The sequence below is a fragment of the Perna viridis genome, chromosome 6 (assembly GCF_037379345.1).
Source record: "Perna viridis isolate PV_CMFRI_1.1 ecotype Kerala chromosome 6, ASM3737934v1, whole genome shotgun sequence".
Taxonomy (NCBI): Eukaryota; Metazoa; Mollusca; class Bivalvia; order Mytilida; family Mytilidae; genus Perna; species Perna viridis.
The window spans coordinates 9,925,488-9,947,298 of record NC_142450.1 but is presented as its reverse complement, the minus strand read 5'-3'; the positions used below and the strand labels follow the sequence as shown (position 1 = coordinate 9,947,298).

At 32.6% G+C, this 21,811-nt stretch overlaps 1 protein-coding gene across 3 annotated transcripts in view; it reads right to left on the bottom strand.

Moving 5' to 3' along the window:
• Positions 1-333: 333 nt before the first annotated feature.
• The window catches only part of LOC148613580 (PH-interacting protein-like), a 37,917-nt gene continuing 16,439 nt past the window's right edge, over positions 334-21,811 (bottom strand). The window contains exons 21-36 of one of the 3 annotated variants that reach the window (XM_088586979.1): positions 21,148-21,421; positions 20,411-20,650; positions 19,841-19,965; positions 19,505-19,587; positions 18,141-18,252; positions 17,007-17,068; positions 16,631-16,651; positions 12,091-12,364; positions 11,489-11,614; positions 10,744-10,870; positions 9,692-9,847; positions 9,042-9,194; positions 7,940-8,064; positions 5,585-5,811; positions 4,522-4,650; positions 334-3,778 (exon numbers count right to left, since the gene is read on the bottom strand). In XM_088586979.1, coding sequence (XP_088443105.1) covers positions 3,174-3,778; positions 4,522-4,650; positions 5,585-5,811; positions 7,940-8,064; positions 9,042-9,194; positions 9,692-9,847; positions 10,744-10,870; positions 11,489-11,614; positions 12,091-12,364; positions 16,631-16,651; positions 17,007-17,068; positions 18,141-18,252; positions 19,505-19,587; positions 19,841-19,965; positions 20,411-20,650; positions 21,148-21,421 — 2,839 coding nt within the window. In that variant the 3' untranslated portion in view covers positions 334-3,173. The remainder of the gene's footprint in view (positions 3,779-4,521; positions 4,651-5,584; positions 5,812-7,939; positions 8,065-9,041; positions 9,195-9,691; positions 9,848-10,743; positions 10,871-11,488; positions 11,615-12,090; positions 12,365-16,630; positions 16,652-17,006; positions 17,069-18,140; positions 18,253-19,504; positions 19,588-19,840; positions 19,966-20,410; positions 20,651-21,147; positions 21,422-21,811) is intronic. The other 2 variants (XM_088586980.1, XM_088586981.1) reach the window with 2 other exon arrangements.

The window sequence follows — 21,811 nt, the reverse complement described above, 5'->3', positions numbered from 1 at the left end:
ATCTTGTCCTCAGAAATGACAACATGTAAACTGTTATATTTTTTTTCCAAAGAAATTGGCCCAAACTTTATCTGAAATCATGTGTTGTATTTTGTTGTTGTTTACTTTTTGCTCACATGTGTAATTTACTGCTTTCATATTTTAGTTATTGATCTTAAATGTATTTCAGTTATGGAGAATACAAGTTTTACAGCCATCCATCAACTGCACATGGATATTTTGATAACTGCCTTTTTCTCAAATTGGAAGAATTGTAAGAATTGAGGGGATCTCTAAAACATGTGTTCTCACTAAAATAACACAAGTTTACTTTATAATGAATCTAAACAACACTTTTCTGAAATTTTATTTCATACTCAAGTCAATACTTTCTAAAAGAAAGACTTGACAACTGCATGTAGATCAAACCATACAATGGCAATCAATTAAATAAATAAGACATCATTGATTGAACAATAATACAGGTTTTATACAGCTGCACAAAAAGGGGGAAAGTCAAACACTGCAATAAATTACATCAACATGATTTGTATCTATCAGTATGATAAGACAAAATAAATATTGACAGTAAGAATGAATCACTTTTCATCATGATTAAACAATTACATCTTTAACAACCATGAATACATGTAAAAGAATGAAGTACTATGTACACTTGAGGTCAAATGAAATTAAATCTCTGTTTCCTGTTACTCGACCAACTCATGCCTCAACCCCCTGACTGACTTATTTCTGTTTCCTGTTACCGGACCAACTCATGCCTCAACCCCCTGACTGACTTATTTCTCTGTTTCCTGTTACCCGACTAACTCATGCCTCAATCTCCTGACTGGCTTATTTTCAAACAACAAAATGTGCCACCAAAACAACCCGACATTTTGCAGATAGTAGTCAATTTTTTATTTCCATGCAGTCTTGGTATTAATAAGATGTTTTTGAAGTTGTTTTCTGTGAAATTTGGTAAAAAATAAGTAAATAAAATATAATAAAATCCCAACCTACCAATCAATTTTTTTTTTCTGACATGTACCAGGAAACAGAGGTATGATTTTATTTGGCCCAAGAGGATGTGAATAGAAGACCCAGTCCCAGGCAGTGGGTAGCATATGTCAAATTTTCTTTTTTCTTTTTTTTTCTTCCATTAGAGATCATAGTCATGTTTTCTAAAATCTAGTTTGTTTGTGATTTACAGGAGTGAATAGAATAGATTACATTGAAATAATTATAAAACTTTAAAAAATAGGGAAATGACTCTTTGATCTGGGCATAATTTAGTTAATTTGTTTGGGAAGTTTGAAAACATATTATCAGGCATCCAACCTTTGTTCTCTCTGCAACATAATGAGTTAAGCAATATCTTGGAACTGTTTGGTCTCTACATGGACAGTCTCTTAAAACTTGTTTTATCATCACAAAAATGAATCTGGGTTGTTATTACAATAACAAAAACTATTCTTATGGCTTTATTGCAATGAGGTTGTATTATCCCAATACAAAAGGTAATTCTTGACTTATGATAAATAAGTGGACCATTCAGTAAAATGTACATTCCCATAGCAGGGGTTTAAAACCAAAGTGATTTCCAATTTACAAAAGTTGAGTGGAAAATTCTAAGTACTTTACATTTTCTATACTGGTAGAATAGTAGAACAGCAGAAACAAACTTGCATTTGTTGAAAATGATTGATCAAGAGCTACTGGCAAGAAACAAAAAAATGTGTACTTTGCTAAGGATTGTATTAAAATGTAGTAACCAAATATATGTGTAAACTGCCATCGATTATTTCTCCTTTCCCAGCAAGTTCAACTTGGTTTGTCAAATTCTGAATTCATAAAATAAGCACTGGCATCATTAAGCGGATATACTCCACCTCACAAAAATTTAACTCAACTATAGAGTCGAGCTATCTCCCTTAGTAAAGGAGATCATTTTTACAAAAATAAAAAATAATATGAAACATGCACTGTGTGCAAACTAAAAGGTACAGACATCTTTCAAGCACCATATTAAAGCACTTAACCAATACTCACTAATTCAAGTCTTTTTGGAAATATAATGAACAAGAAATTATGTGAGAAAGCCCTTGCTTCAAAGAGAGTTAATGACAAGGTCTCACTGACAACTTCTAACGTTTCCATTACTTTACATGTTAAAGAAGTAATTTTCAATGTTTCAATGTGAATTCCCAGCACAAATAACACCTTTAAGTTGCATACCATTGCGAAGCTTGGAAAATAAGGCTTCCAAAATCATTATGCTAATGGTACGATGATTGTAGAAATTCTTCACAAAATTTACTTGAATAAATAATACTGAAAATCCACATGTTTACCTTTTCTGCTAACTGACAGCATGGAGGCAAATTACTCACACATGTAAACAATATTCATACACTTTTGTAGTTAATTACATACATGATTTTAAAGTACACATTCTCAGCTTTATTTTGACTACTTTTAATCATAATACACACAAATAATGCACTTACAATGCATATGTCTAGATTAAGTGTGTTTTTGGTACTACATAGGAGGGTGGCTATTTGACCCGGAAGTGGTTAGTGAGATCTAATGTTGAACCCTTCAGTTGGATTATCTCCCTTTGTAAGTATTCCAACTACAACTATATTCCATCTTGAAAACTTACATACAATGTCCATATAAAAATGCACTGATATGCTTTGAATAATTTAGGATGTTGCACCAATGAAGTTTGAAAAACCTTTAAGCAGTGATATAATATAAGGGCCACTTATGTCATCTCCATTGGAAATACTCCTTTGTGCACCTCAACTTCCATATAAAATTTGACAAAATTCTTTGAGTGTTTAACAAAGAGTTGTGTTTACACCATATATGGACAGACAGACAGACAGGGTAATTTTCTGACCAAAACTTCTTAATACACAAATGAGTTAACATTAAATCTATTAGAAATTTTTTTTTTATAAAGTATGTTTGTAGCTATGAAGTCCTTTTACATAACAATATTTAGTAACATTTTTCTTTAGATTTAAACAAGACTTTAAATATTTCTTCTACTCCAATTTCCAAAATACTTTATAGAAGAAATAAACTGATACAATCAGATTTTGGTAACATTTTCATAACTAGAAAAACAAAACATAAAGATTGAGCAACAGACTTGTAAAAAACCAACAACAACATAACAATTATGATGCCAAATTTGCTCTGGCTCGTGGAGTCATCTTCCGTAACCGTCCACGGCTACTGACAGACACCACCGGAGACTCCTCTTCAGACTCTAAGTCTGATTGGTCCTCCTCAGACTCACTACTTTCCTGAGTATATTTTATAGTTCGTTTTCCTTTATTTCTAGTGCTACGAACTGGTAAATTGTTACTAAACTCAACCTTTTTGCTAGTCCGTTTTGGTCGAGTATTAGAGGTACTTCTAGTGAGATCATCTTTTACATCATAAGCTTTCAATCTAGGTTTATTTCTAGAAGCTCTTCGATTTGGCACATGACTAGATGGGCCAGAATTGTAGCCACTTAGTGATTCAGTATCTGACCCAGAATTGTCACTATGTGATGAAGATGATGATGATGAAGATGATGATGATGATGATGATGATCTGTGTAGTTGTTGTGATCCAGTTTCACTATCTGATGATGATGATGATGATTTTTTATGGTTTTTCTCTTCGTCGTCTGTAAAGGATCCATCAAGACAATATTTTCTGACTCGAATAGAGCCAGTGGTTGCTCTTGTAGTATAAGATTTACTTCCGCCACCATTTGTTAGTGATTTTTTGCCTAAAATTGAAGATGTATTTTGTAAAAGACTTCTTACTTATCAAACAAAGTCAAACACATAAGACCTGTTTGCCTATCAGGTACTGTTAACTGCACCATCTTTTTTTTTGTGACTTCTGTGATCAATCTACTTTCACACAATTATTAAATTTGCGATCATTCCATGAATTATAGTGTAAAGGTCTTCAGTTGTATTTTTGCTGTGAAAATTTCACGGTTTACGGTAATCAATAAGATCTGAGATAACCTCTCTTCAAATCGACAGTTACCTGTTATTTAATCAACTAACAAAACTTTCTACTATTGTAAAGTTGTGTGAAGTCTGCATTTTTGAATAATCAGTGACCTCTTTTTTTGACTGCTGAGATTAAAAAATATATATACACTGCAGACAAAAATATTGGTTCGATACAAGAATGTATAACTGAAGAACTGTTTTGAAACATTCACACCATTAACAAGCAAGGGGTAAAGTGGTATTTTGCTTTTAATTATAATACCAAAATTAAGATGCAAGTTTTTTTTTGTTTTTTGTTTTTGTTTTTATTTTTCGTTCCGAGTATGATTTTAGTTTTTGTAATATTAAGTTTTCATTGTTTTAGCTTATATTTCCTATACAGCCAAACTCAATCAGTACCAAAAATAAACTAAAAATTCTTTTGACAGTATATTAAATTTTGTTTTTCATATATCACAAAAGTAGTTGACTTTAATTATGAAAAAAAGCACAGTTAAAGGTCTACCTGAGGCTAAAGTACCTGATGTTGAACTTTGTGACCTTTTGACCTTGATTAATCTGTCATCTTCTTCATCCTCAGTTGTATCCATCTCAGTTTCTGAATCGTAGTGATTTGATTCCACAACTATTTTCTCTGTTGGAAAAAAAACACTGTTTAATAGTACTTGTCAAAGTAATAACCATAAAATATAGGGGTCAAAATAAGCCTGTAGAAAGCAAGTTTCATGATGGGCAAGTCAAAGTCAAACAAAGCTTGTCAACTTGGCCACACAATTTTGGATGTTTTTTTTTCCCAGTTCAACATAATGTAAAGGCGGGTAAACTTTACTCTAAGCCAGTTTTGGCAAAATTTGTCCATTTGACCAGTTGGACAAATTTTCTTATTTAAACACCCGAAATAAAGAACTCATATGTAAAAATGTAAAAACTCTATTGATCTTCTGGTTTATTTTCACTTCTATTTTTCAATTGTAATTTGTAAATGAACAAAATCATAATAGTAAATAGCATTGTGACATCATTCAGGACTTACAATGAGTTTTACACTTACAATTTTTTGTAAGTATTGACCACAGAATATTCTTGTAAACAATATATATCTGACAATTACTCATTTCACACACTACTTCATGGCCTGCAGCTACTGTTGTTAATATTAAATATGTAGTCATTCAAACACACTAATTTTTATTAACTAATAAACTGAACTTTGCATTGTCACTAAGGCACGAAGGGAGCAATCATTTAATTTTTATTGGGAGGGGGTTTAGATTAAATTTTCCATCCTGCCTTTTTTTCTTTGGCACAAAGTGCCACAATAATTTTGAATTGTAAACAATAAATTATTAGAGCAATAAGAGATCTTGTCTTTCAGGTTTATCCTTATGGGCTGTCCTGCTGAACTTCATTGCTGAAAAATTTGTATTATGCCTTTTTATTTCTAATTTCATCCTAGCCAACCATAAAAATTAAATGGTAGTTCCCTATTAGGAGAGATGAGAATTTAATAAAGCACTCATTGATAAGAATTTTTAAATTAAAGCACCTATCATTAAGTCAGAACTTACTAGCAGGACTTTGAGCAGCTCTTGTGGTTCTAGAAAGTACTGCTGATCTTGTACCACGAGATGAACTGGGCCCAACAACATCAACTTCCTCTTCAGTTGTGGAGCTTGTCACTCGAGTTCTTCTCCCATTACGTAATAATGAGGTAGACCTTGAAGGACCAGGAACTGGTACCTTAGAATCACGAGAAGTACCAGCTCTGGTAACATAGGAGGTAGATGGTTTTATTCTACAATGCAGTTAACATGCCATTTAAGTACCAGTCCACATAAAATTCAGACACTACCAATGGTAAAGTGATTCATGATCAAGAAAAACCCACCAAACAAACAATGGTTTTTTAGTCTACATATGCTATACCTTCACAAAGCAACAACCTTTTCTGTATTCAGATTGCAATTTTTAGAACATCATACATTAATCTCCACTAAAAGCAACCAAATGAAGCCAAATCAAGAACAATAACTCTTGCAAAGTGCAAATTTCACATACAATCCATATAATTTTTATCTCAAAAGCGCAATAACCAAATGAAAAACTAAGACTTGTTACATGATCAGTTCCTGTGTCTGAAGAAGAAATAAAACTGAATTCGGTGGGTTTTTGACATGCATGAATCACCTTCTGTCTGATTTTTATAAAGACTGCTCTTAATGATATAATTCATCATCAGTTAAGGATTATAAACAGCTATGTTAAAGTACATGATAAGCCTGTCCCCCTTTTTTTGTATTTAAAGTCCAATAACTCTTAATAAGAAAAATTGAAGAAAAACAAAGCATTGTACAAGATATTTAATTAAATTGAATTGACATATCTTTTAATACATGTATGTCAAGCTTATAACATTGTCCTACACCTGCCTCATATTATTCCATTACTTGTCCGCCAAAGACAAGGGATATATACATTCTCTGATCCTTTTCTTGTTCTTGATATTTTCTTTGTAGTATAGAAAAATTTGTTTACATCACTTGGATTTTATTTGATTGTGACACTGACATACTTTAAATAATCTTTTCAAATAATCTTCACCAACTGATGACAATGTTTACATGAAATCCTTTTAATTCCTAAAATCATGGTTCCCTAGATTACTCTTAAATATATAGGGATTAACAAAATAAAATTTTTGATGTATTTTAAAAATTAGAGTAACAGAATCATCATGAACTTAAAGCAGTTATTATCTTGTTTAAAAAAACTTTTAATTCTCTAGACAAATAACTGTACAAATAAGATTATCAACTGTGTGCACAGAAAAAAATATTTTTATTGTCTGAAAGACATAAATTCAATGGGCTTAAGATTTTTAATTGTTGAAAATAATTCTTTATTAACATTTTGTATTATCAATGAAACATATACAGGTTTATAGATCTTGAAGCAAGGAATGACTTTCTTTGCTTCTATTGTACACTTAACTTGGGGTGAAACCCCTCTGCTATGAAACACATATCTGGGAGAGAATCCCTTTAGAACAGGGGCATTTTTTTCCTTACTGCTGTTGTTATCATACTTGTGTATCTGGTAGAAATCCCCCACTCATGAGCTGAGCACTTAAAAGAATTTAATAGCCTGCTGTTGTACACATATATTGGGAGATATCCCCTCTGGAGCTGAGGACTTTTCCAGACTGCTTTACTACACATATTTTGGGAGAGATCCTCCCGAAGCTGAGGACTTTTAAACTTTTTAGACTGTTTTATATACATACCTTGGAGAGAATCCTCTTGGAGCAGGGGATTTCTGACTTTTCTTTACTGCTATTATACACATACCTTGGAGAGAATCTTCTTGGAGCAGGGGATTTCTGACTTTTCTTTAATGCTATTATACACATACCTTGGAGAGAATCATCTTGGAGCAGGGGATTTCTGACTTTTCTTTACTGCTATTATACACATACCTTGGAGAGAATCCTCTTGGAGCAGTGGATTTCTGACTTTTCTTTACTGCTATTATACACATACCTTGGAGAGAATCCTCTTGGAGCAGTGGATTTCTGACTTTTCTTTACTGCCATTATACACATACCTTGGAGAGAATCCTCTTGGAGCAGTGGATTTCTGACTTTTCTTTACTGCCATTATACACATACCTTGGAGAGAATCCTCTTGGAGCAGTGGATTTCTGACTTTTCTTTACTGCTATTATACACACACCTTGGAGAGAATCCTCTTGGATCAGTGGATTTCTGACTTTTCTTTACTGCTATTAAACACATACCTTGGAAAGAATCCTCTTGGAGCAGGGGATTTCTGACTTTTCTTTACTGCTATTATACACATACCTTGGAGAGAATCCTCTTGGAGCAGGGGATTTCTGACTTTTCTTTAATGCTAATATACACATACCTTGGAGAAAATCCTCTTGGAGCAGGAGATTTCTGACTTTTCTTTACTGCTATTTTCCAATTGTTAATAATATCTTTTATCTGGTCTTCAAACATGGCTGATAATCTTAATGTCATTGTATATATCTAGATTAAATAACAAAAACAGAGTCTCAACAAGTGAATCAATGGAAGCAGTCTCAACAAGTGAACCAATGGAAGCAAATAAGCAAGGAATCTGGAATGAGTAGACATAGTACAAGTCACCATGCAAAAGCAATTTACCAAATATCTAAACATTCCTTAGCATATGTTGCTGATGCATTGAGGAAGGAGAGATGTTTGATTTCATTTACTTAATATAATTAAATGGATTCCAGTTAATCACGTAGCCAATTTGTCAGAAAAAAATATGCAACTAATGGAAATATTCATTTCATGTGAAAATACCTAACATTTTCAATGTTAAAGTGGGACATATTTTTTTATCATGTCTAATTAGATTCTTGCCAGAGTGTTTAGTCAAACAAAAAGAGAAAATATTGCTGTAAAAACAAAGTTCTGTAGAAAACTGAGGTATTCTTGAGGAATGTTTTGAATAAATTTTGAAAAATATTTATGCAATTAAGAGGAATTTTCCAATTTTTGGTCTTATGTTATGCAAATAAAAGGATTTTTTAACATGGATAAAATGGGAAAAGTTCTTGTTCATTGAGCTTCTCTGCAATTAACAGGAATATGCAATTAAAAGGTATGCAATTAAGTGAAATCCCATGTACTGCATTTTTATTAAATGACCTGATATACTTCAAAATGAAATGAAATGTCACAATTTCTTGTCACAGTTGCAGTAATCCAAGTAATATATTACAGTTGATTTGACTAGTTAAGATTCAGAGTATGTAAATTGTCACCACATCAAATAAATATACAATATATCATTACATCCAATCAGAAACCATTCAAAAAAATGATTAGTGCTGTATGGTGTTAAAATCCATTTCGCTGGTACTATTTTTCGAGACTGTGTCCACTGTGAAAATGGCGAAATTAGTATGTTTACAGTAACTACATGCACTGGTCTTTTGTGATATTACAAATCATAAAGTTGACTATCCACTTACCCTTGCTCTCTTATTTGTGTTGTAAGTTTTAGAGTTGATGAAGACTTGTCTGATATCTTTACAAAGCTCCAGGGGATTACCATATACTGTATCCTCCAGTTTTTGTCTGATTGATCCTAAATCTATTGGATTCATCACAACATCAAAGTAACCCTGAAAAATATGAGTAAGAATTAAAATAATAAAAAAAAAAAGATGAATAGCATTTTTGTTTTGTAGTGCTATACCAAACATGAATGAAAATCCTGTCTTATATAGACATTCAATAAGCCAGATGTCTTTACAATAGAGACTTCTTCTATACTATCTGAATCTTTATAAACCAAACCATAGAAAGAACAAAACTGTTTCACAGGGGTTTGTGTACCTTAACAAATGTGAAATAAAGTCTTGTTGTAGAATAGCATGAAGAAATGTTTTTTTTTTTTTTTCTTTTTGTTTTTTTTTCAATTGACTTGAACAGTCAAAATGTGTAACTTAATGGATTTTTTATAATGGCATCAATACTTTCAATGAAAATTTCACAATTTTGGGGAATTTGAAATTTTGTAGTGACCAAACCATGAAAACCACAAAAATTTGTAGGCCATGAACAATGGTTCTTCATCGGTTGGCAATACAAATGTAGTAAATCAAAAGTATTAATATACCGGTAATTCATCTAGACCAACAGGCCTTCTGAATGGTTCTGAGTCTTCACATCGCAACATTGTCTCTATTAACTGTTTACATTCTGGTACCCAAGCTGTAGGATCAGTAAAAGATGAACGTCTTCTTTTCCTCGTCACTGGCAGCTCATCATCTGACTAACAGTATACAATAAGATATGATTGAGGTACAAAACCAAAAAAAAAGCAGTAAAATACAGATCAAATTGTACTTTCTCAATAGTACTCAACTAGAATAACTGTAAGTTCAGGTTATAATTGGATATACCCCACTCCAAAGGCTATCCTTAAAATGTAAAATGCAAAGCTAATCTTCAAAAAAACGAGATATTACACCCTATGTTGTGCAAAGAAATCACTGAACTATTTCATGTAAATTAAATTGTACCCTAAACTGGAAATTAAAAGGAATCTGCAATTGGCAGTCGCTGAACGAGTCACCATGAAAAAGCAATATACCAAGTATGTTAGCATTCCTGCTAATAGAAGATAAGAAATCTGTTACAGAAAATTGTAACAATCGGATGGACAATGTGATTGCAAATAAGGGGTAAATAAGAGTTGGGGTATAACATTATGGTCACTGAGATGTATACTGAAAGATTGATTGGGAAGTCCAAAGTTTAAACACACATATAAATCACCCTGTTTCACAAAATGGTGGTACAGTGAAAAACTGTCTAAAGTGAAACTTGGCTTGGGTTTCATAAAAAAAATCTCAAGTTCAGAATCTCCTCAAGTCCTGTGGTTTTCCTCATATCTTCAATTTCAAGTCATCTGATTGGTTGAAATTTGAGTAGAAAAAGAATTAGAGGAAATTCTCAATTTAAGATGTTTTATGAAACTGGACCCTGAATACACCATATCCCTGTCTAAACTAGACAACTTTTGAGTCCTTTCCATTCAATTTCTATTCAATTTGAGCTCCTATGAAACCAACACATGCAGGAATAAAGTCTGCGAGGGGTTCTGTTTGGACAAGTTTTTCTATCCAGTATATACAAGTAATAATGAATAACTGTCAAGTATCTCACCCTTTTCCTTTTACGATTGTCTGAATTATCTTCTGTATCTGTATCTGAATCAGATGAAGCCCAGTTAAACTCCATTCCATGAGTCAAATTGCTCAGTATTGGCATAGGGTCAAAACAATCTGTATCACTACAAAGATTAAAGTTAGTCACCAAATATACTACTGAGAAAGAATGGATTTTGCTCATGGTACACAGAAGACTTATGCTACTTAAATGAAAAATCTTGCATTCAATCTCTTTTGTTCAAATTGGCTACCAAAACATTACATGAATACATTACATATCTAAACGAATTTTCATGGGAAATATTTGCTATTTTTTACCATATGAAAATACCTTGACAATAAAAGTTTGAAAACTTTCAGTCTTAATATCTAAAAGCTACTTATCCATCTTAAAATCTCAGAAAAAAATGATAAATGCCAAAAATTAATACCCCAATTAAAAAAAATCAAAAAATTAAGTTCCCTTGAAAATACCCACATCACCTTATTTATGGTACCAGTATTTATTTATTTGATATATAATTCAACTTTATACAGCAAGGTAAATGCACTATCAATTTGATCAACACTTGTAAAACATAGGTTTGTAAAGATTAGTTTTTGGTTACTAGTAAAGTTTGAGTATGAAAACTATCTCAACAAAGCCATTTTGTGTTCTTTACAACATGTAAAATTTCATGTTTTACTCTCTTTCAACATTACACCCATATAGTGTAAGATAAACAAAAAAATATACTAACTTGATAAATCTAAGTAAAGCCTCTGTTAGAATTCTAGCACTTTTAACTATATCTGTACCAGGTTCATTAAATCTCTCAGCATTTGTTTCTATATATCTCACATCAAACTGAACTGCATTCACTCTCCTGGAAAGATTGGATATATTATCTGACCTGACCTTACCAGTAATTTATTCAAGAATATCTGCATTAGCCCCATACCTGTTAACCTCCCACATTAAGGGAAAGTCTCCCAAAATTTAATGAGGAATTTGAACCTCCCACATTAAAATGTAAGAGTTGTGGCAGGTTTTTGGTTAAAATTGCTACATTTTCTGTGAAAAATACTAAATAATTGCATTTTTACATCAAGTAATTAATGTCAGGGGGTCCCACATATCACCCCACTGCAGCTATTCATTAGGAAACATGTTTGTGAACAATCCTAAATTTTCTGAAAATGCCCACAAAAGGGTGTGAAAAAAATCTTCCTAACAATGACTGAGGCATGCAGAAAATTCCAGAAGTGCACCTTTGTTGACCCACTATGGCTATTCAAAAGGAAATCATTTTTGTTTTAAGATTTATCAAAGAGTAAAATTTAATTATACAATAAAACATACCTATAGAATCTATTCTCTAATCTAGATTTGATAGTTGTTAAATCTAAAGGATATTCTATAATAATTGCATAGATAGGGAAAACATTGAGATCAACAGGAGTAAGAAATGGTTCTGCCACAGAATGTTCCATAATAGTCTCCATTCCATGAATAATTCTATCACATTCAGAATCTCTACCACATGCTGGCCATTCTGCTTGGACGGGTGTATACATAAGAGATTTTAGTTCCTCCTGAGTTACAGGGACACCTCCTCCAGGATCCTCAGGCAAACCTGAAAAATAAGTAGTTAAATGTAACCAGAAGTAAAAGGGGGACCCTCTGTGTGTTTCTAAGGCAAGTCTGAAAGATAAAAGCAGGTGTAACCAGAAGTAACAGGGATACCTCTCCCATACCTAGACAAATAAAAAAAACAGATCAACATACAATGTATGACCATAGGAACCTTCATAGTCAAAAATATTAGATCATGTGTAAAAGCTGAATTAAGCAAATTAATTTGCTTTAATTACAGTGATTATCATGATGTCATATTGGAAGTTGAGAATTGTGAAATAATACATGCACATGCCTATAACATAAATCTTGTTTAGTTGCTGTATTGAGTAATCAAAAATTATTAACTTCAGTGTTGTTTTAACAAAAAAAACAACACTTAAATCTAATACTAAGAGTAGTTATAGTCATATATACCAACAGTAATAAAATATTAATAAGACATACATTTTTCAAAAGGTATAATAAGAGGCTCCTACGAGCCTGAAATGCTCACCTGGTTCATTTTTTTGCCTTTCAATGGCAAAACTCTAACAAGGAGTCATCCTACAACTTTGACACATAGAAGCTTTTGTAGGTCTTTAAATAAGGATCATTTTATGAACGAATGTTTTTTTTCCCATCTATTATAGTTTTCAAGATATAGATTAAAAACTTCAAAAATGTCATTTTTTGACTTTCAAGTGCAAAAACTCAAACAAGGAGTCATCCTACAACTTTGAATCAATAGAGACTTTTGTAGACCTAATAAAAATAATCATTTCATTAATTGAAAGTTTTTTCTACTTATATATTTCAAGATTTTGGTAATAAACTTCAAAAATGTAATTTTTTGACTTTCAAGTGCAATATCCTAACAAGGAGCTGTCCTACAACTTTGACTAAATAGATTTTTGTAGGGCTAATTAAAGTTACCACTTCATCAATTGAAAGTCTTTTTTCAATCTACTCTAGTTCATAAGATATTAGCTTAAAACTGCAAAAAAATTGTCATTCTTCACCATTCAAGGGCAATAACTCTAACAAGAAATTGTTGATGAAAATTGATCCTAAATTTCATAGTTGTAGATCATTTGATACTGCACCTGAAATTTGCTTTCAAATTCACTCTTATTCAAGATATACCAGTAGGCACAATGAAGTGATTCACCCTCTTCATGGCAGCCATTTTATTTGGAATATGAACATTTTGGATATACATGTATCAAAATACTACATACTGTAAGGATGATAGTGACCAAAATATTTGCTTCACCAGAATTGTGGTTTCAGAAGAGAAGATTTTTGAAAAAAGTTAACAGATGATGGATGATAGGTAATGGATGATGACGGACACCAAGTGATGGTATAAGCTCATATGGACCTTTGGTCCAGGTTGGCTAATAAAGAGCAATGTATACAGGGTCAGATTAGACTTCCTTGTATAATGTATAAAGGGTCAGATTAGACTTCCTTGTATAATGTATATAGGGTCAGATTAGACTTCCTTGTACAATGTATATAGGGTCAGATTAGACTTCCTTGTATAATGTATAAAGGGTCAGAATAGACTTCCTTGTACAATGTATATAGGGTCAGATTAGACTTCCTTGTACATGTACAATGTATAAAGGGTCAGAATAGACTTCCTTGTATAATGTATAAAGGGTCAAATTAGACTTCCTTGTACAATGTATATAGGGTCAGATTAGACTTCCTTGTACAATGTATAAAGGGTCAGAATAGACTTCCTTGTACAATGTATATAAGGTCAGATTATACTTCTTAGTTTAATATATACAGGATCAGATTAGACTTCCTAATGCAATGTATACATGGTCTGATTAGACATCCTGATACAATGTAAAAATAACACACAGTTTTTCAAAAATACTTATATATCTGAATGGTGTGCAATAGATAAAAAAAATGGATAATACTGGTAAAATCTCATGAACAACTTTCAAAATTCACATGCAAACAGGTCATGCATATAGCAAATTGGTCAAAGCAAAATTTTCAGATTATAGAATTATGTATTTCTATTTTATAAAGTATTAAAAAAAAATCTGCTTAAAAAGTATCTTGAAAAAAACATACTGATTGGATAGCAAAATGTTTATCCAAATAAAACTATGTTCTGAACATATGCAAATGAAATCATATTCAAGGGGAGATAATCACAAGCAATAATAAAAAATCCAGAAAAGCATAATACAGTTAATTTTACTGCAGTAAATTTACAGGGTGTAAGCAGCCATGTGAAATACCATAAGAATATTTTATCAACTACAAAGCTGAGAAATTTCACTTGTTTGTAAATACAAGTATGAGCTTAGTATAAAAGCATTACATTTCAAGCTACCAAATATAGTTCTATAAAGATATCAAAAGCACTAAGACTATGTGTTTAGAAATAAAAAATCCTGAAGTGCTTCAATTAGTTTCATTCTCATACAGATAAAGGTAAGGGGTTTAATCATTATGTGTGTAATTAGTTCAAATGTTTTATAATGACGTAATTGAATTGTAAAAACTTTATCAGAACAGGAAATATTTACTGGTAAGTGTCAGTCTCTGTAAGAATAAGGCAGTGGGTATGACAAAACCCACCATTTTGAAAGTTTAATTTGACTAAACGTACCATCAGAATTAAGGGGAAAAGACAAGATTTCCCATATCATGTTGGCAAATGGAGTTATAATTTCATTGAAATGCACTGAAAATGAACATTGCAAGGGCAAATAACTCTGTTAAAAACTTCATTTTTCTAACAATCTATTGAAAAAATTCTGAGCAAATCCAGGATGTAAAGATCAAATAATAGTCTTTTCAAATAGACAAAGCATCCTTGAGTGACATTATATTGTCAGGTCGGTAGGGTTTTGACATGCATGTTTCTGATTGGTAGGGTTTTGACATGCATGTTTCTGATCGATGGGGTTTTGACATGCATGTTTCTGATCAGTAGGGTTTTGACATGCATGTTTCTGATCGGTAGGGTTTTGACATGCATGTTTCTGATTGGTTGGGTTTTGACATGCATGTTTCTGACCGGTGGGTTTTGACATGCATGTTTCTGATCTGTGGGGTTTTGACATGCATGTTTCTAATCAGTTGGGTTTTCACATGCATGTTTCTGATCAATGGGCTTTTGACATGAATGTTTCAGATCGGTGCGGGTTTGACATGCATGTGTCTGATAGGTTAAGTTTTGACACGAATGTTTTCTGATCAGTGGGGTTTTGACATGCATGTTTCTGATCGGTGGGGTTTTGACATGCATGTTTCTGATCGGTGGGGTTTTGACATGCATGTTTCTAATTGGTTGGGTTTTGACATGCATGTTTCTGATCGATGGGGTTTTGACATGAATGTTTCAGATCGGTGCGGGTTTGACATGCATGTTTCTGATCGATGGGGTTTTGAAACTAATGTTTTCTGATTGGTTGGGTTTTGACATGCATGTTTCTGATCGATGGAGTTTTGACATGCATGTTTCTGATTGGTAGGGTTTTTACATGCATGTTTTCTGATCGGTGGGGTTTGACATGCATGTTTCTGATCGGTGGGGTTTGACATGCATGTTTCTGATCGATGGGGTTTTGACAAGAATGTTTCAGATCTGTGCGGGTTTGATTTTTCCCATTTTGCCTGATTCTTACAAAACTTACACAAGACCAATTATGATAAAAATGTTACATCTAATGCTTAGTTGAAACATTTTAAGAATGTAAAAATATGCACAAATTACCTCAGTACATGTACACCGATAAATGACTATTTTCTCGAATGAATCACAAAATTGCATTTACAAGTTTAATCACATCATGGATTAATTAGCTAGAGGGCTGTGTGTCTAATCCCCAATAAATTTTCAATAAATGCCCAATATACATATTTTAATCAGGCCAAGTTTTGTTGCACTTTGATCAGGTGTGACTGAAGTCTGACCTACAATGTACCTTGTCCATACTTAAGTTGACAAAGCTTCTATAATGTGATTACATTTTATAGGCGACTTCAATGCAAATCTTACCCCAACATGTAGTAGATGAATTAACATACATTAAATATGAATGGCTATAATTAAGATACATGTACATATGTGAGGATAAAACCCTTCTATTATATACCTCTTTTAGACTAAATATACTTGTAATACTATACTCCTTGTGCATACAAGACTAAATTATACAACAAAAGAAAATTTGGCAAGAATAACTTTGCATAAAACACATGACTACATTTAACTGCTAGCATGGTCGAAGCATGCTGATCTTACCCCTACGTCCTGATTTAGCAGCTTGAATTAGAAAAAGGAGGAATTTCAGACAACCGTTCACTAAATTTCAGATAAAGATAAAACTGCAATGTCATTTACATTAATTCAAGCAATAAAATGCATGTTTCTGTTAGAAAGCAAATATAAATTATGATTTTGTTCCTTTAAAAGTAATGTATTTATCACACTCATACAGGTTTAAATCAATTTATCACAGTCATACAGGTTTCAAATAAATTTATCATGATCAAACAGGTTTCATATCAATTTATCACAAACAATTCAACCTAATATGTTTGATGAAACCAACAAGACTGAAGACAACATGCAAAGAAAGCTTTTCAAACAATGATCATTAGAGTGGCAGAGAACTTACTACAACCAGCTATAGGCTCCATATCCCATGGACTAATCTTCTCTGTCTCACCATTGTCCCAGCTGTAATTACCAAAATATTGAAACATATTTGAGCATAGTAAACAAACACAGGGTAAAAATATAAGGCTTATTGAAACTATAAATGGTAAAATACAAAAGGGTTGAAGGAAATCAGATCAAATCATCAATGTGTGGCCAACTAATCTGATTAAAATGTTCCATTCAGTCACTGCATGTAGGATCTAACAACAATCCATTCTACTTTCTGTTCAGATGAACTTTCTCATCAGCCAATCAGATTTTATCTGTCATGATTTTGACAGCATTATTCAAAGGGAAAATCCTGAGGACTCTCAAAAGGTCATCTGAACAGAAAATAGAATTGAGTGTTGTTAGATCTTACATGCAGTGACTGTTAGGGCCTGCAGAATTTGTTGGTGTTTGTATTTTACAGGTTTAACATGCACTGAAACTTCAGTAAGAATCTGGTTTAAACAGGATTCCAGTTTATCCAGGATTCTGTTTAGACAGGTTTCATGCTATCATCATACTACATTATCAAGTAAACCCTATTTCATATTTCACCACTCTGTGGCTTGTTTCAAACTGCTAGTTCTATGGAGCAACTTACAGAGTAGACATATATTCACCACCCTCTATCATCTAAAAGGTAAACTTCCAGTACATTACAAGTCTTATCCTTAAAGCAAGGACTGCTTCAACCTTTTTATTAACTGGGAATCTGTCTTAACCCATTATCTTCTGAAGTCCCTTCATATCAGTACATGTACCACATATATTGATCATGTGTTAACCAAGCACCTATCTACTTTAAGGAGGTAGACCTAGGGTGAGGGACGTAACTTTTGAAATCAGTGATATGTTTGTATCATATTCAATTTCACCAAAGCCTATCAAGCTTTCATTTGAAACAGAATGAAATCAGTCCACATTATTTTTGATGCTTACATGAGATTGATGTAAAATGCTGAATACAAACATTCCCATGATTTGTAAGAGTTGTATCCCTTACCCTAGATCCATCTTCTTAAAGAAATTCTTTATTCAGGAATAAGTTCAGTTAAATCTGATTCCAATGTATCTTGATAGTGTATATTCAACTGAGACTTACTTAACAAGGAAACACTGGAACATACTGTCTGGATACTCTTCCTGGAAGGGAAATTGTTCAGCTATTGCTCCCATCCACCAAGCATCATCAATCATGGATCGGAATCTGTCACCTACAGAGAAAAACCTGTACATGTACATTGACTAACTCTTTTTAAAAAAAGTAAAAGCATGAAATTCATAAGTTTAAATATATTTTTGTTTAATTCAAAGATGCAAAACATTTTAAATCTGCAAATTATATAACCTTCAGTGGGATAAATAAATCAGAACCTCTGTGTGCAAGCTTACAAAAGGACACTTTCTGCTAAACTGGGACTTTAATTGTAAAACCCTCAAGTTGAATTATCTTACTAAATAAGAACCCTACAATAATTATCTTTATGTTACTAAATAAGAACCCTAAAATAATTATCTATCTATATACAGCCTGGAAATGATTCCTACATTCCTGAAAATCAAAGTCTTAAGGAGGTAGACCTAAGGTATAGGACATAACTCTTGAAATCAGTGATATGTTTGTATTATATTCAATTTCACAAAAGCCTTTCAAGCTTTCCTCTGAAACAGAATAAATTCAAGTTACTTTGATGCTTACATGAGATTTGATGTAAAATGCTAAATACAAACGTTCCAATGATTTGTAAGAGTGGTGTCCCTTACCCTAGGTCTACTACCTTAACTACAAAACTTAGTACATAAGGGATATAATAAATACTTAAACAAGAATGAAATAGAGCAATTTTTAGGTGAGATTTGTTTCTTAACCTACCAGTGCACCTGGTCCATGCTTCCAGTTTTTAGTAGGGTCTGAGTTGCTCATTTGCTTTTTTACTTTGTTTGTATGACTTAAGTTACTTTATGTCCTTTGTTGTGTATGTCTGTTTTCCATGTCTGGTCTTTGTCCCTGGATTACATTCTTTTGATTACCACTATAACCTTGGTTCCTTTGATTACTCTTTTTAACCAACAAGTGGAGATTGACAAGTTCAGAATGCAAAATTACAGTATAGAGATCCCTTAAAGTAAAATTCTTGTTTTAAAAACTTTCATCTTGCTTTAAAGTTAAAGAAACTTCGTAACAGCCATTTTGATACTTAAAACTAAAACTTCAAATCATCTGTCATGTTACCAGTTAGAATGTACTGTCATTTTTGTATTTTCAAGTCAATAGATCCTTTCATGCTAAGTTTCTGAGCAGACTCAATTAATACTTTTGCAAGGTACATGTAAATGCTACACTTTCCTGTGAAAACTGTTTTCAACCAAATTTTTACAGGAGAGTGTTGAGAGTGCTGAAGTACCAACTGAGCATGCTCAGAAAATAAACACAAAAGAGTCAACACTGTCATAGATAAACCTAACCTTTCTTCCACTTTCTTCTCATGGCAATATCATAGTTCTGTCTAAGCACCAGGAAATCTATCACATCAGGCATATCATGATATCTGTAACAAAACCAGTAGTGGTCAAACAGACACTAAGGGCATTCAAAGTTTATTTTTTAACTCAAAAGTACTGTAAAATTACTAATGTAAATTTGCAGACTGGTATTAGATTATTCCTTCCTTGAAATAATCTTTTTTTGTATGTAGCAATGCAAGTCATAGATGTCAGACCACCACACTGCTCCCCTGACAATAAATGTAATTCCACATTGCAAAAAAAAGATCATGTCAAAGTTGTTATTGGTCAACATACTTGATAGATATAGATCCTCCTGTAGGGTTCCCAGATACAGGTTCAATGAAGGCCAGCTTCAGACAGACCATTCTGGGAGGACGAACTTCATACTTTATACCAACAACCCTCATTAACTCTTGTTCCTGAAAATTAAATCAAAGTACATAAGAGGTCTAAACCGAACTCATTTGAACTTTAGAATTCAGTTGGTGTACGGTTTATCCACATTCAAAATACATTTAAAATGACACAATGGGATTTCAATAGTTGTCTGGTTTAGGCAGGTTTTTGGTTAAGACAGATTTCACCATACAAAATAAAAGGAGGAAGGTCAGTTGGGTATTTCACTATCAAGTTCCATTAAAATTGCTAAAAATAACTGAAAAAATTAAAGAGTTTGAAAATCTGAAATAATTATATTTGCATTTCTAATGCATAAATTGAAATATTTGAAATGCAACTTGCAAGCATAACCTGACAAGAAACTATACTAGTTATCAGGTAAAAAACTGCTTTAAAAATGACTAAATCAGCAGAAATACATGTAACTAAACAAACATTCTCATACTCAAGAACCACAATATTTACCCTTAAACTTGGCACTTTATGCCAGGGTTGGTTTTTATTTGGATCTATCTTATAGGCATTTTTCTTTACTACAGCTTGAAGGTAAAGGTCATGACCTTGTCTAAAGTACATGACCTCATCACCCATCTGAGGTACATAAGGGGTTTTCCTTGGTTTTGTATCAGTTAACCACTCTGTTGGACGGAATTCTTCTGGTACCTCTTGTATACCTCCCATCTTCTTCACTATTTTTTGTCTTCTCTACAAACAAGCAAAAACCCACAATAACTGACCATTATGTGTTGAAATACAGAACATTTATTACCACAAGTGAATTGATAAGAACATTTTTTTTTAAGTTTTTGAAACTTTTTGCAAGCTGAACATCATTGGATTTCAACCGTTGAGAAGTTTTAGCTTTAAATTATCATGCCCCTGTAACTATACATACCAAGTTTTATGATAATGTGACCAATTGATGCAAAGTAATAAAGGACATCATATGACTGCAAATATTTTGCCATCATTAAATGAATGAAAAACCAGATTGAAGCACAAATAAAATCAATGTGCCTAACCAACTATATTTGGTGGTCTTTTTTTTAAATTCATGATTACATACTATGTATCTACAAGGACAATAAATGGTGCAAGTGTTCAGATTGCATCTTCATAAAATGATTTGTTTTTCAACAAGAGTAATGTGTTTATAACATATTTAATCACTGCATTAAAAAAAGATTTATTTTTTTACTTACAATAGTTTTCTTTGTGGGTTTAGGGGTCTCTTTTTTTGGAGCAGGTTTTTTCCTCTTTGGTCTTTGGGCACGAGCCTGGTATGTTTTATCTTTCTCTTCTTCAGCATGGGTACTGGCAGTCTCATTCTCCGGTAAATACATGTAATCAGAGTCAATATCCTCTGTCTCAGAGGAACTAATCTTCCTCTGTTTACGTTTCCTCTGAGAGGTACGTTTTGGAGGCTGTAGTTTGTTCTCTGTATCTCCCATCCAATCTGAGTATTCACTTGATTCACTAGAAGCATAAACAACAAAAGTACATTGATGTCCAAGTTACCATGTCTAGTTAATGGATAAATTATATGTGTAACAGTTTATTAAATGTGAATTAAGGTTCATCGTCACCATTCGACAAATATGGCCTCTATTTCACCACTAATTTCCCACTGACTACAGACAAAACTGTGTATCTAGAAGAATTTTAGGCATAGAATCCTCTAGATATTAGAAAGTTGTATACATTTTATGTAAAATTATATCGAAGACTGGCCTAATTTTTGCTGTTTTAATTTTATCAATTCTGCAGATAACAAAAAATGGTCTAATATATGTTGATACATATAAGTTTTTGGTGGACCCATATTAGTGGAAACTTTTCATTCATAGTAAAATTTCAAACAAACAA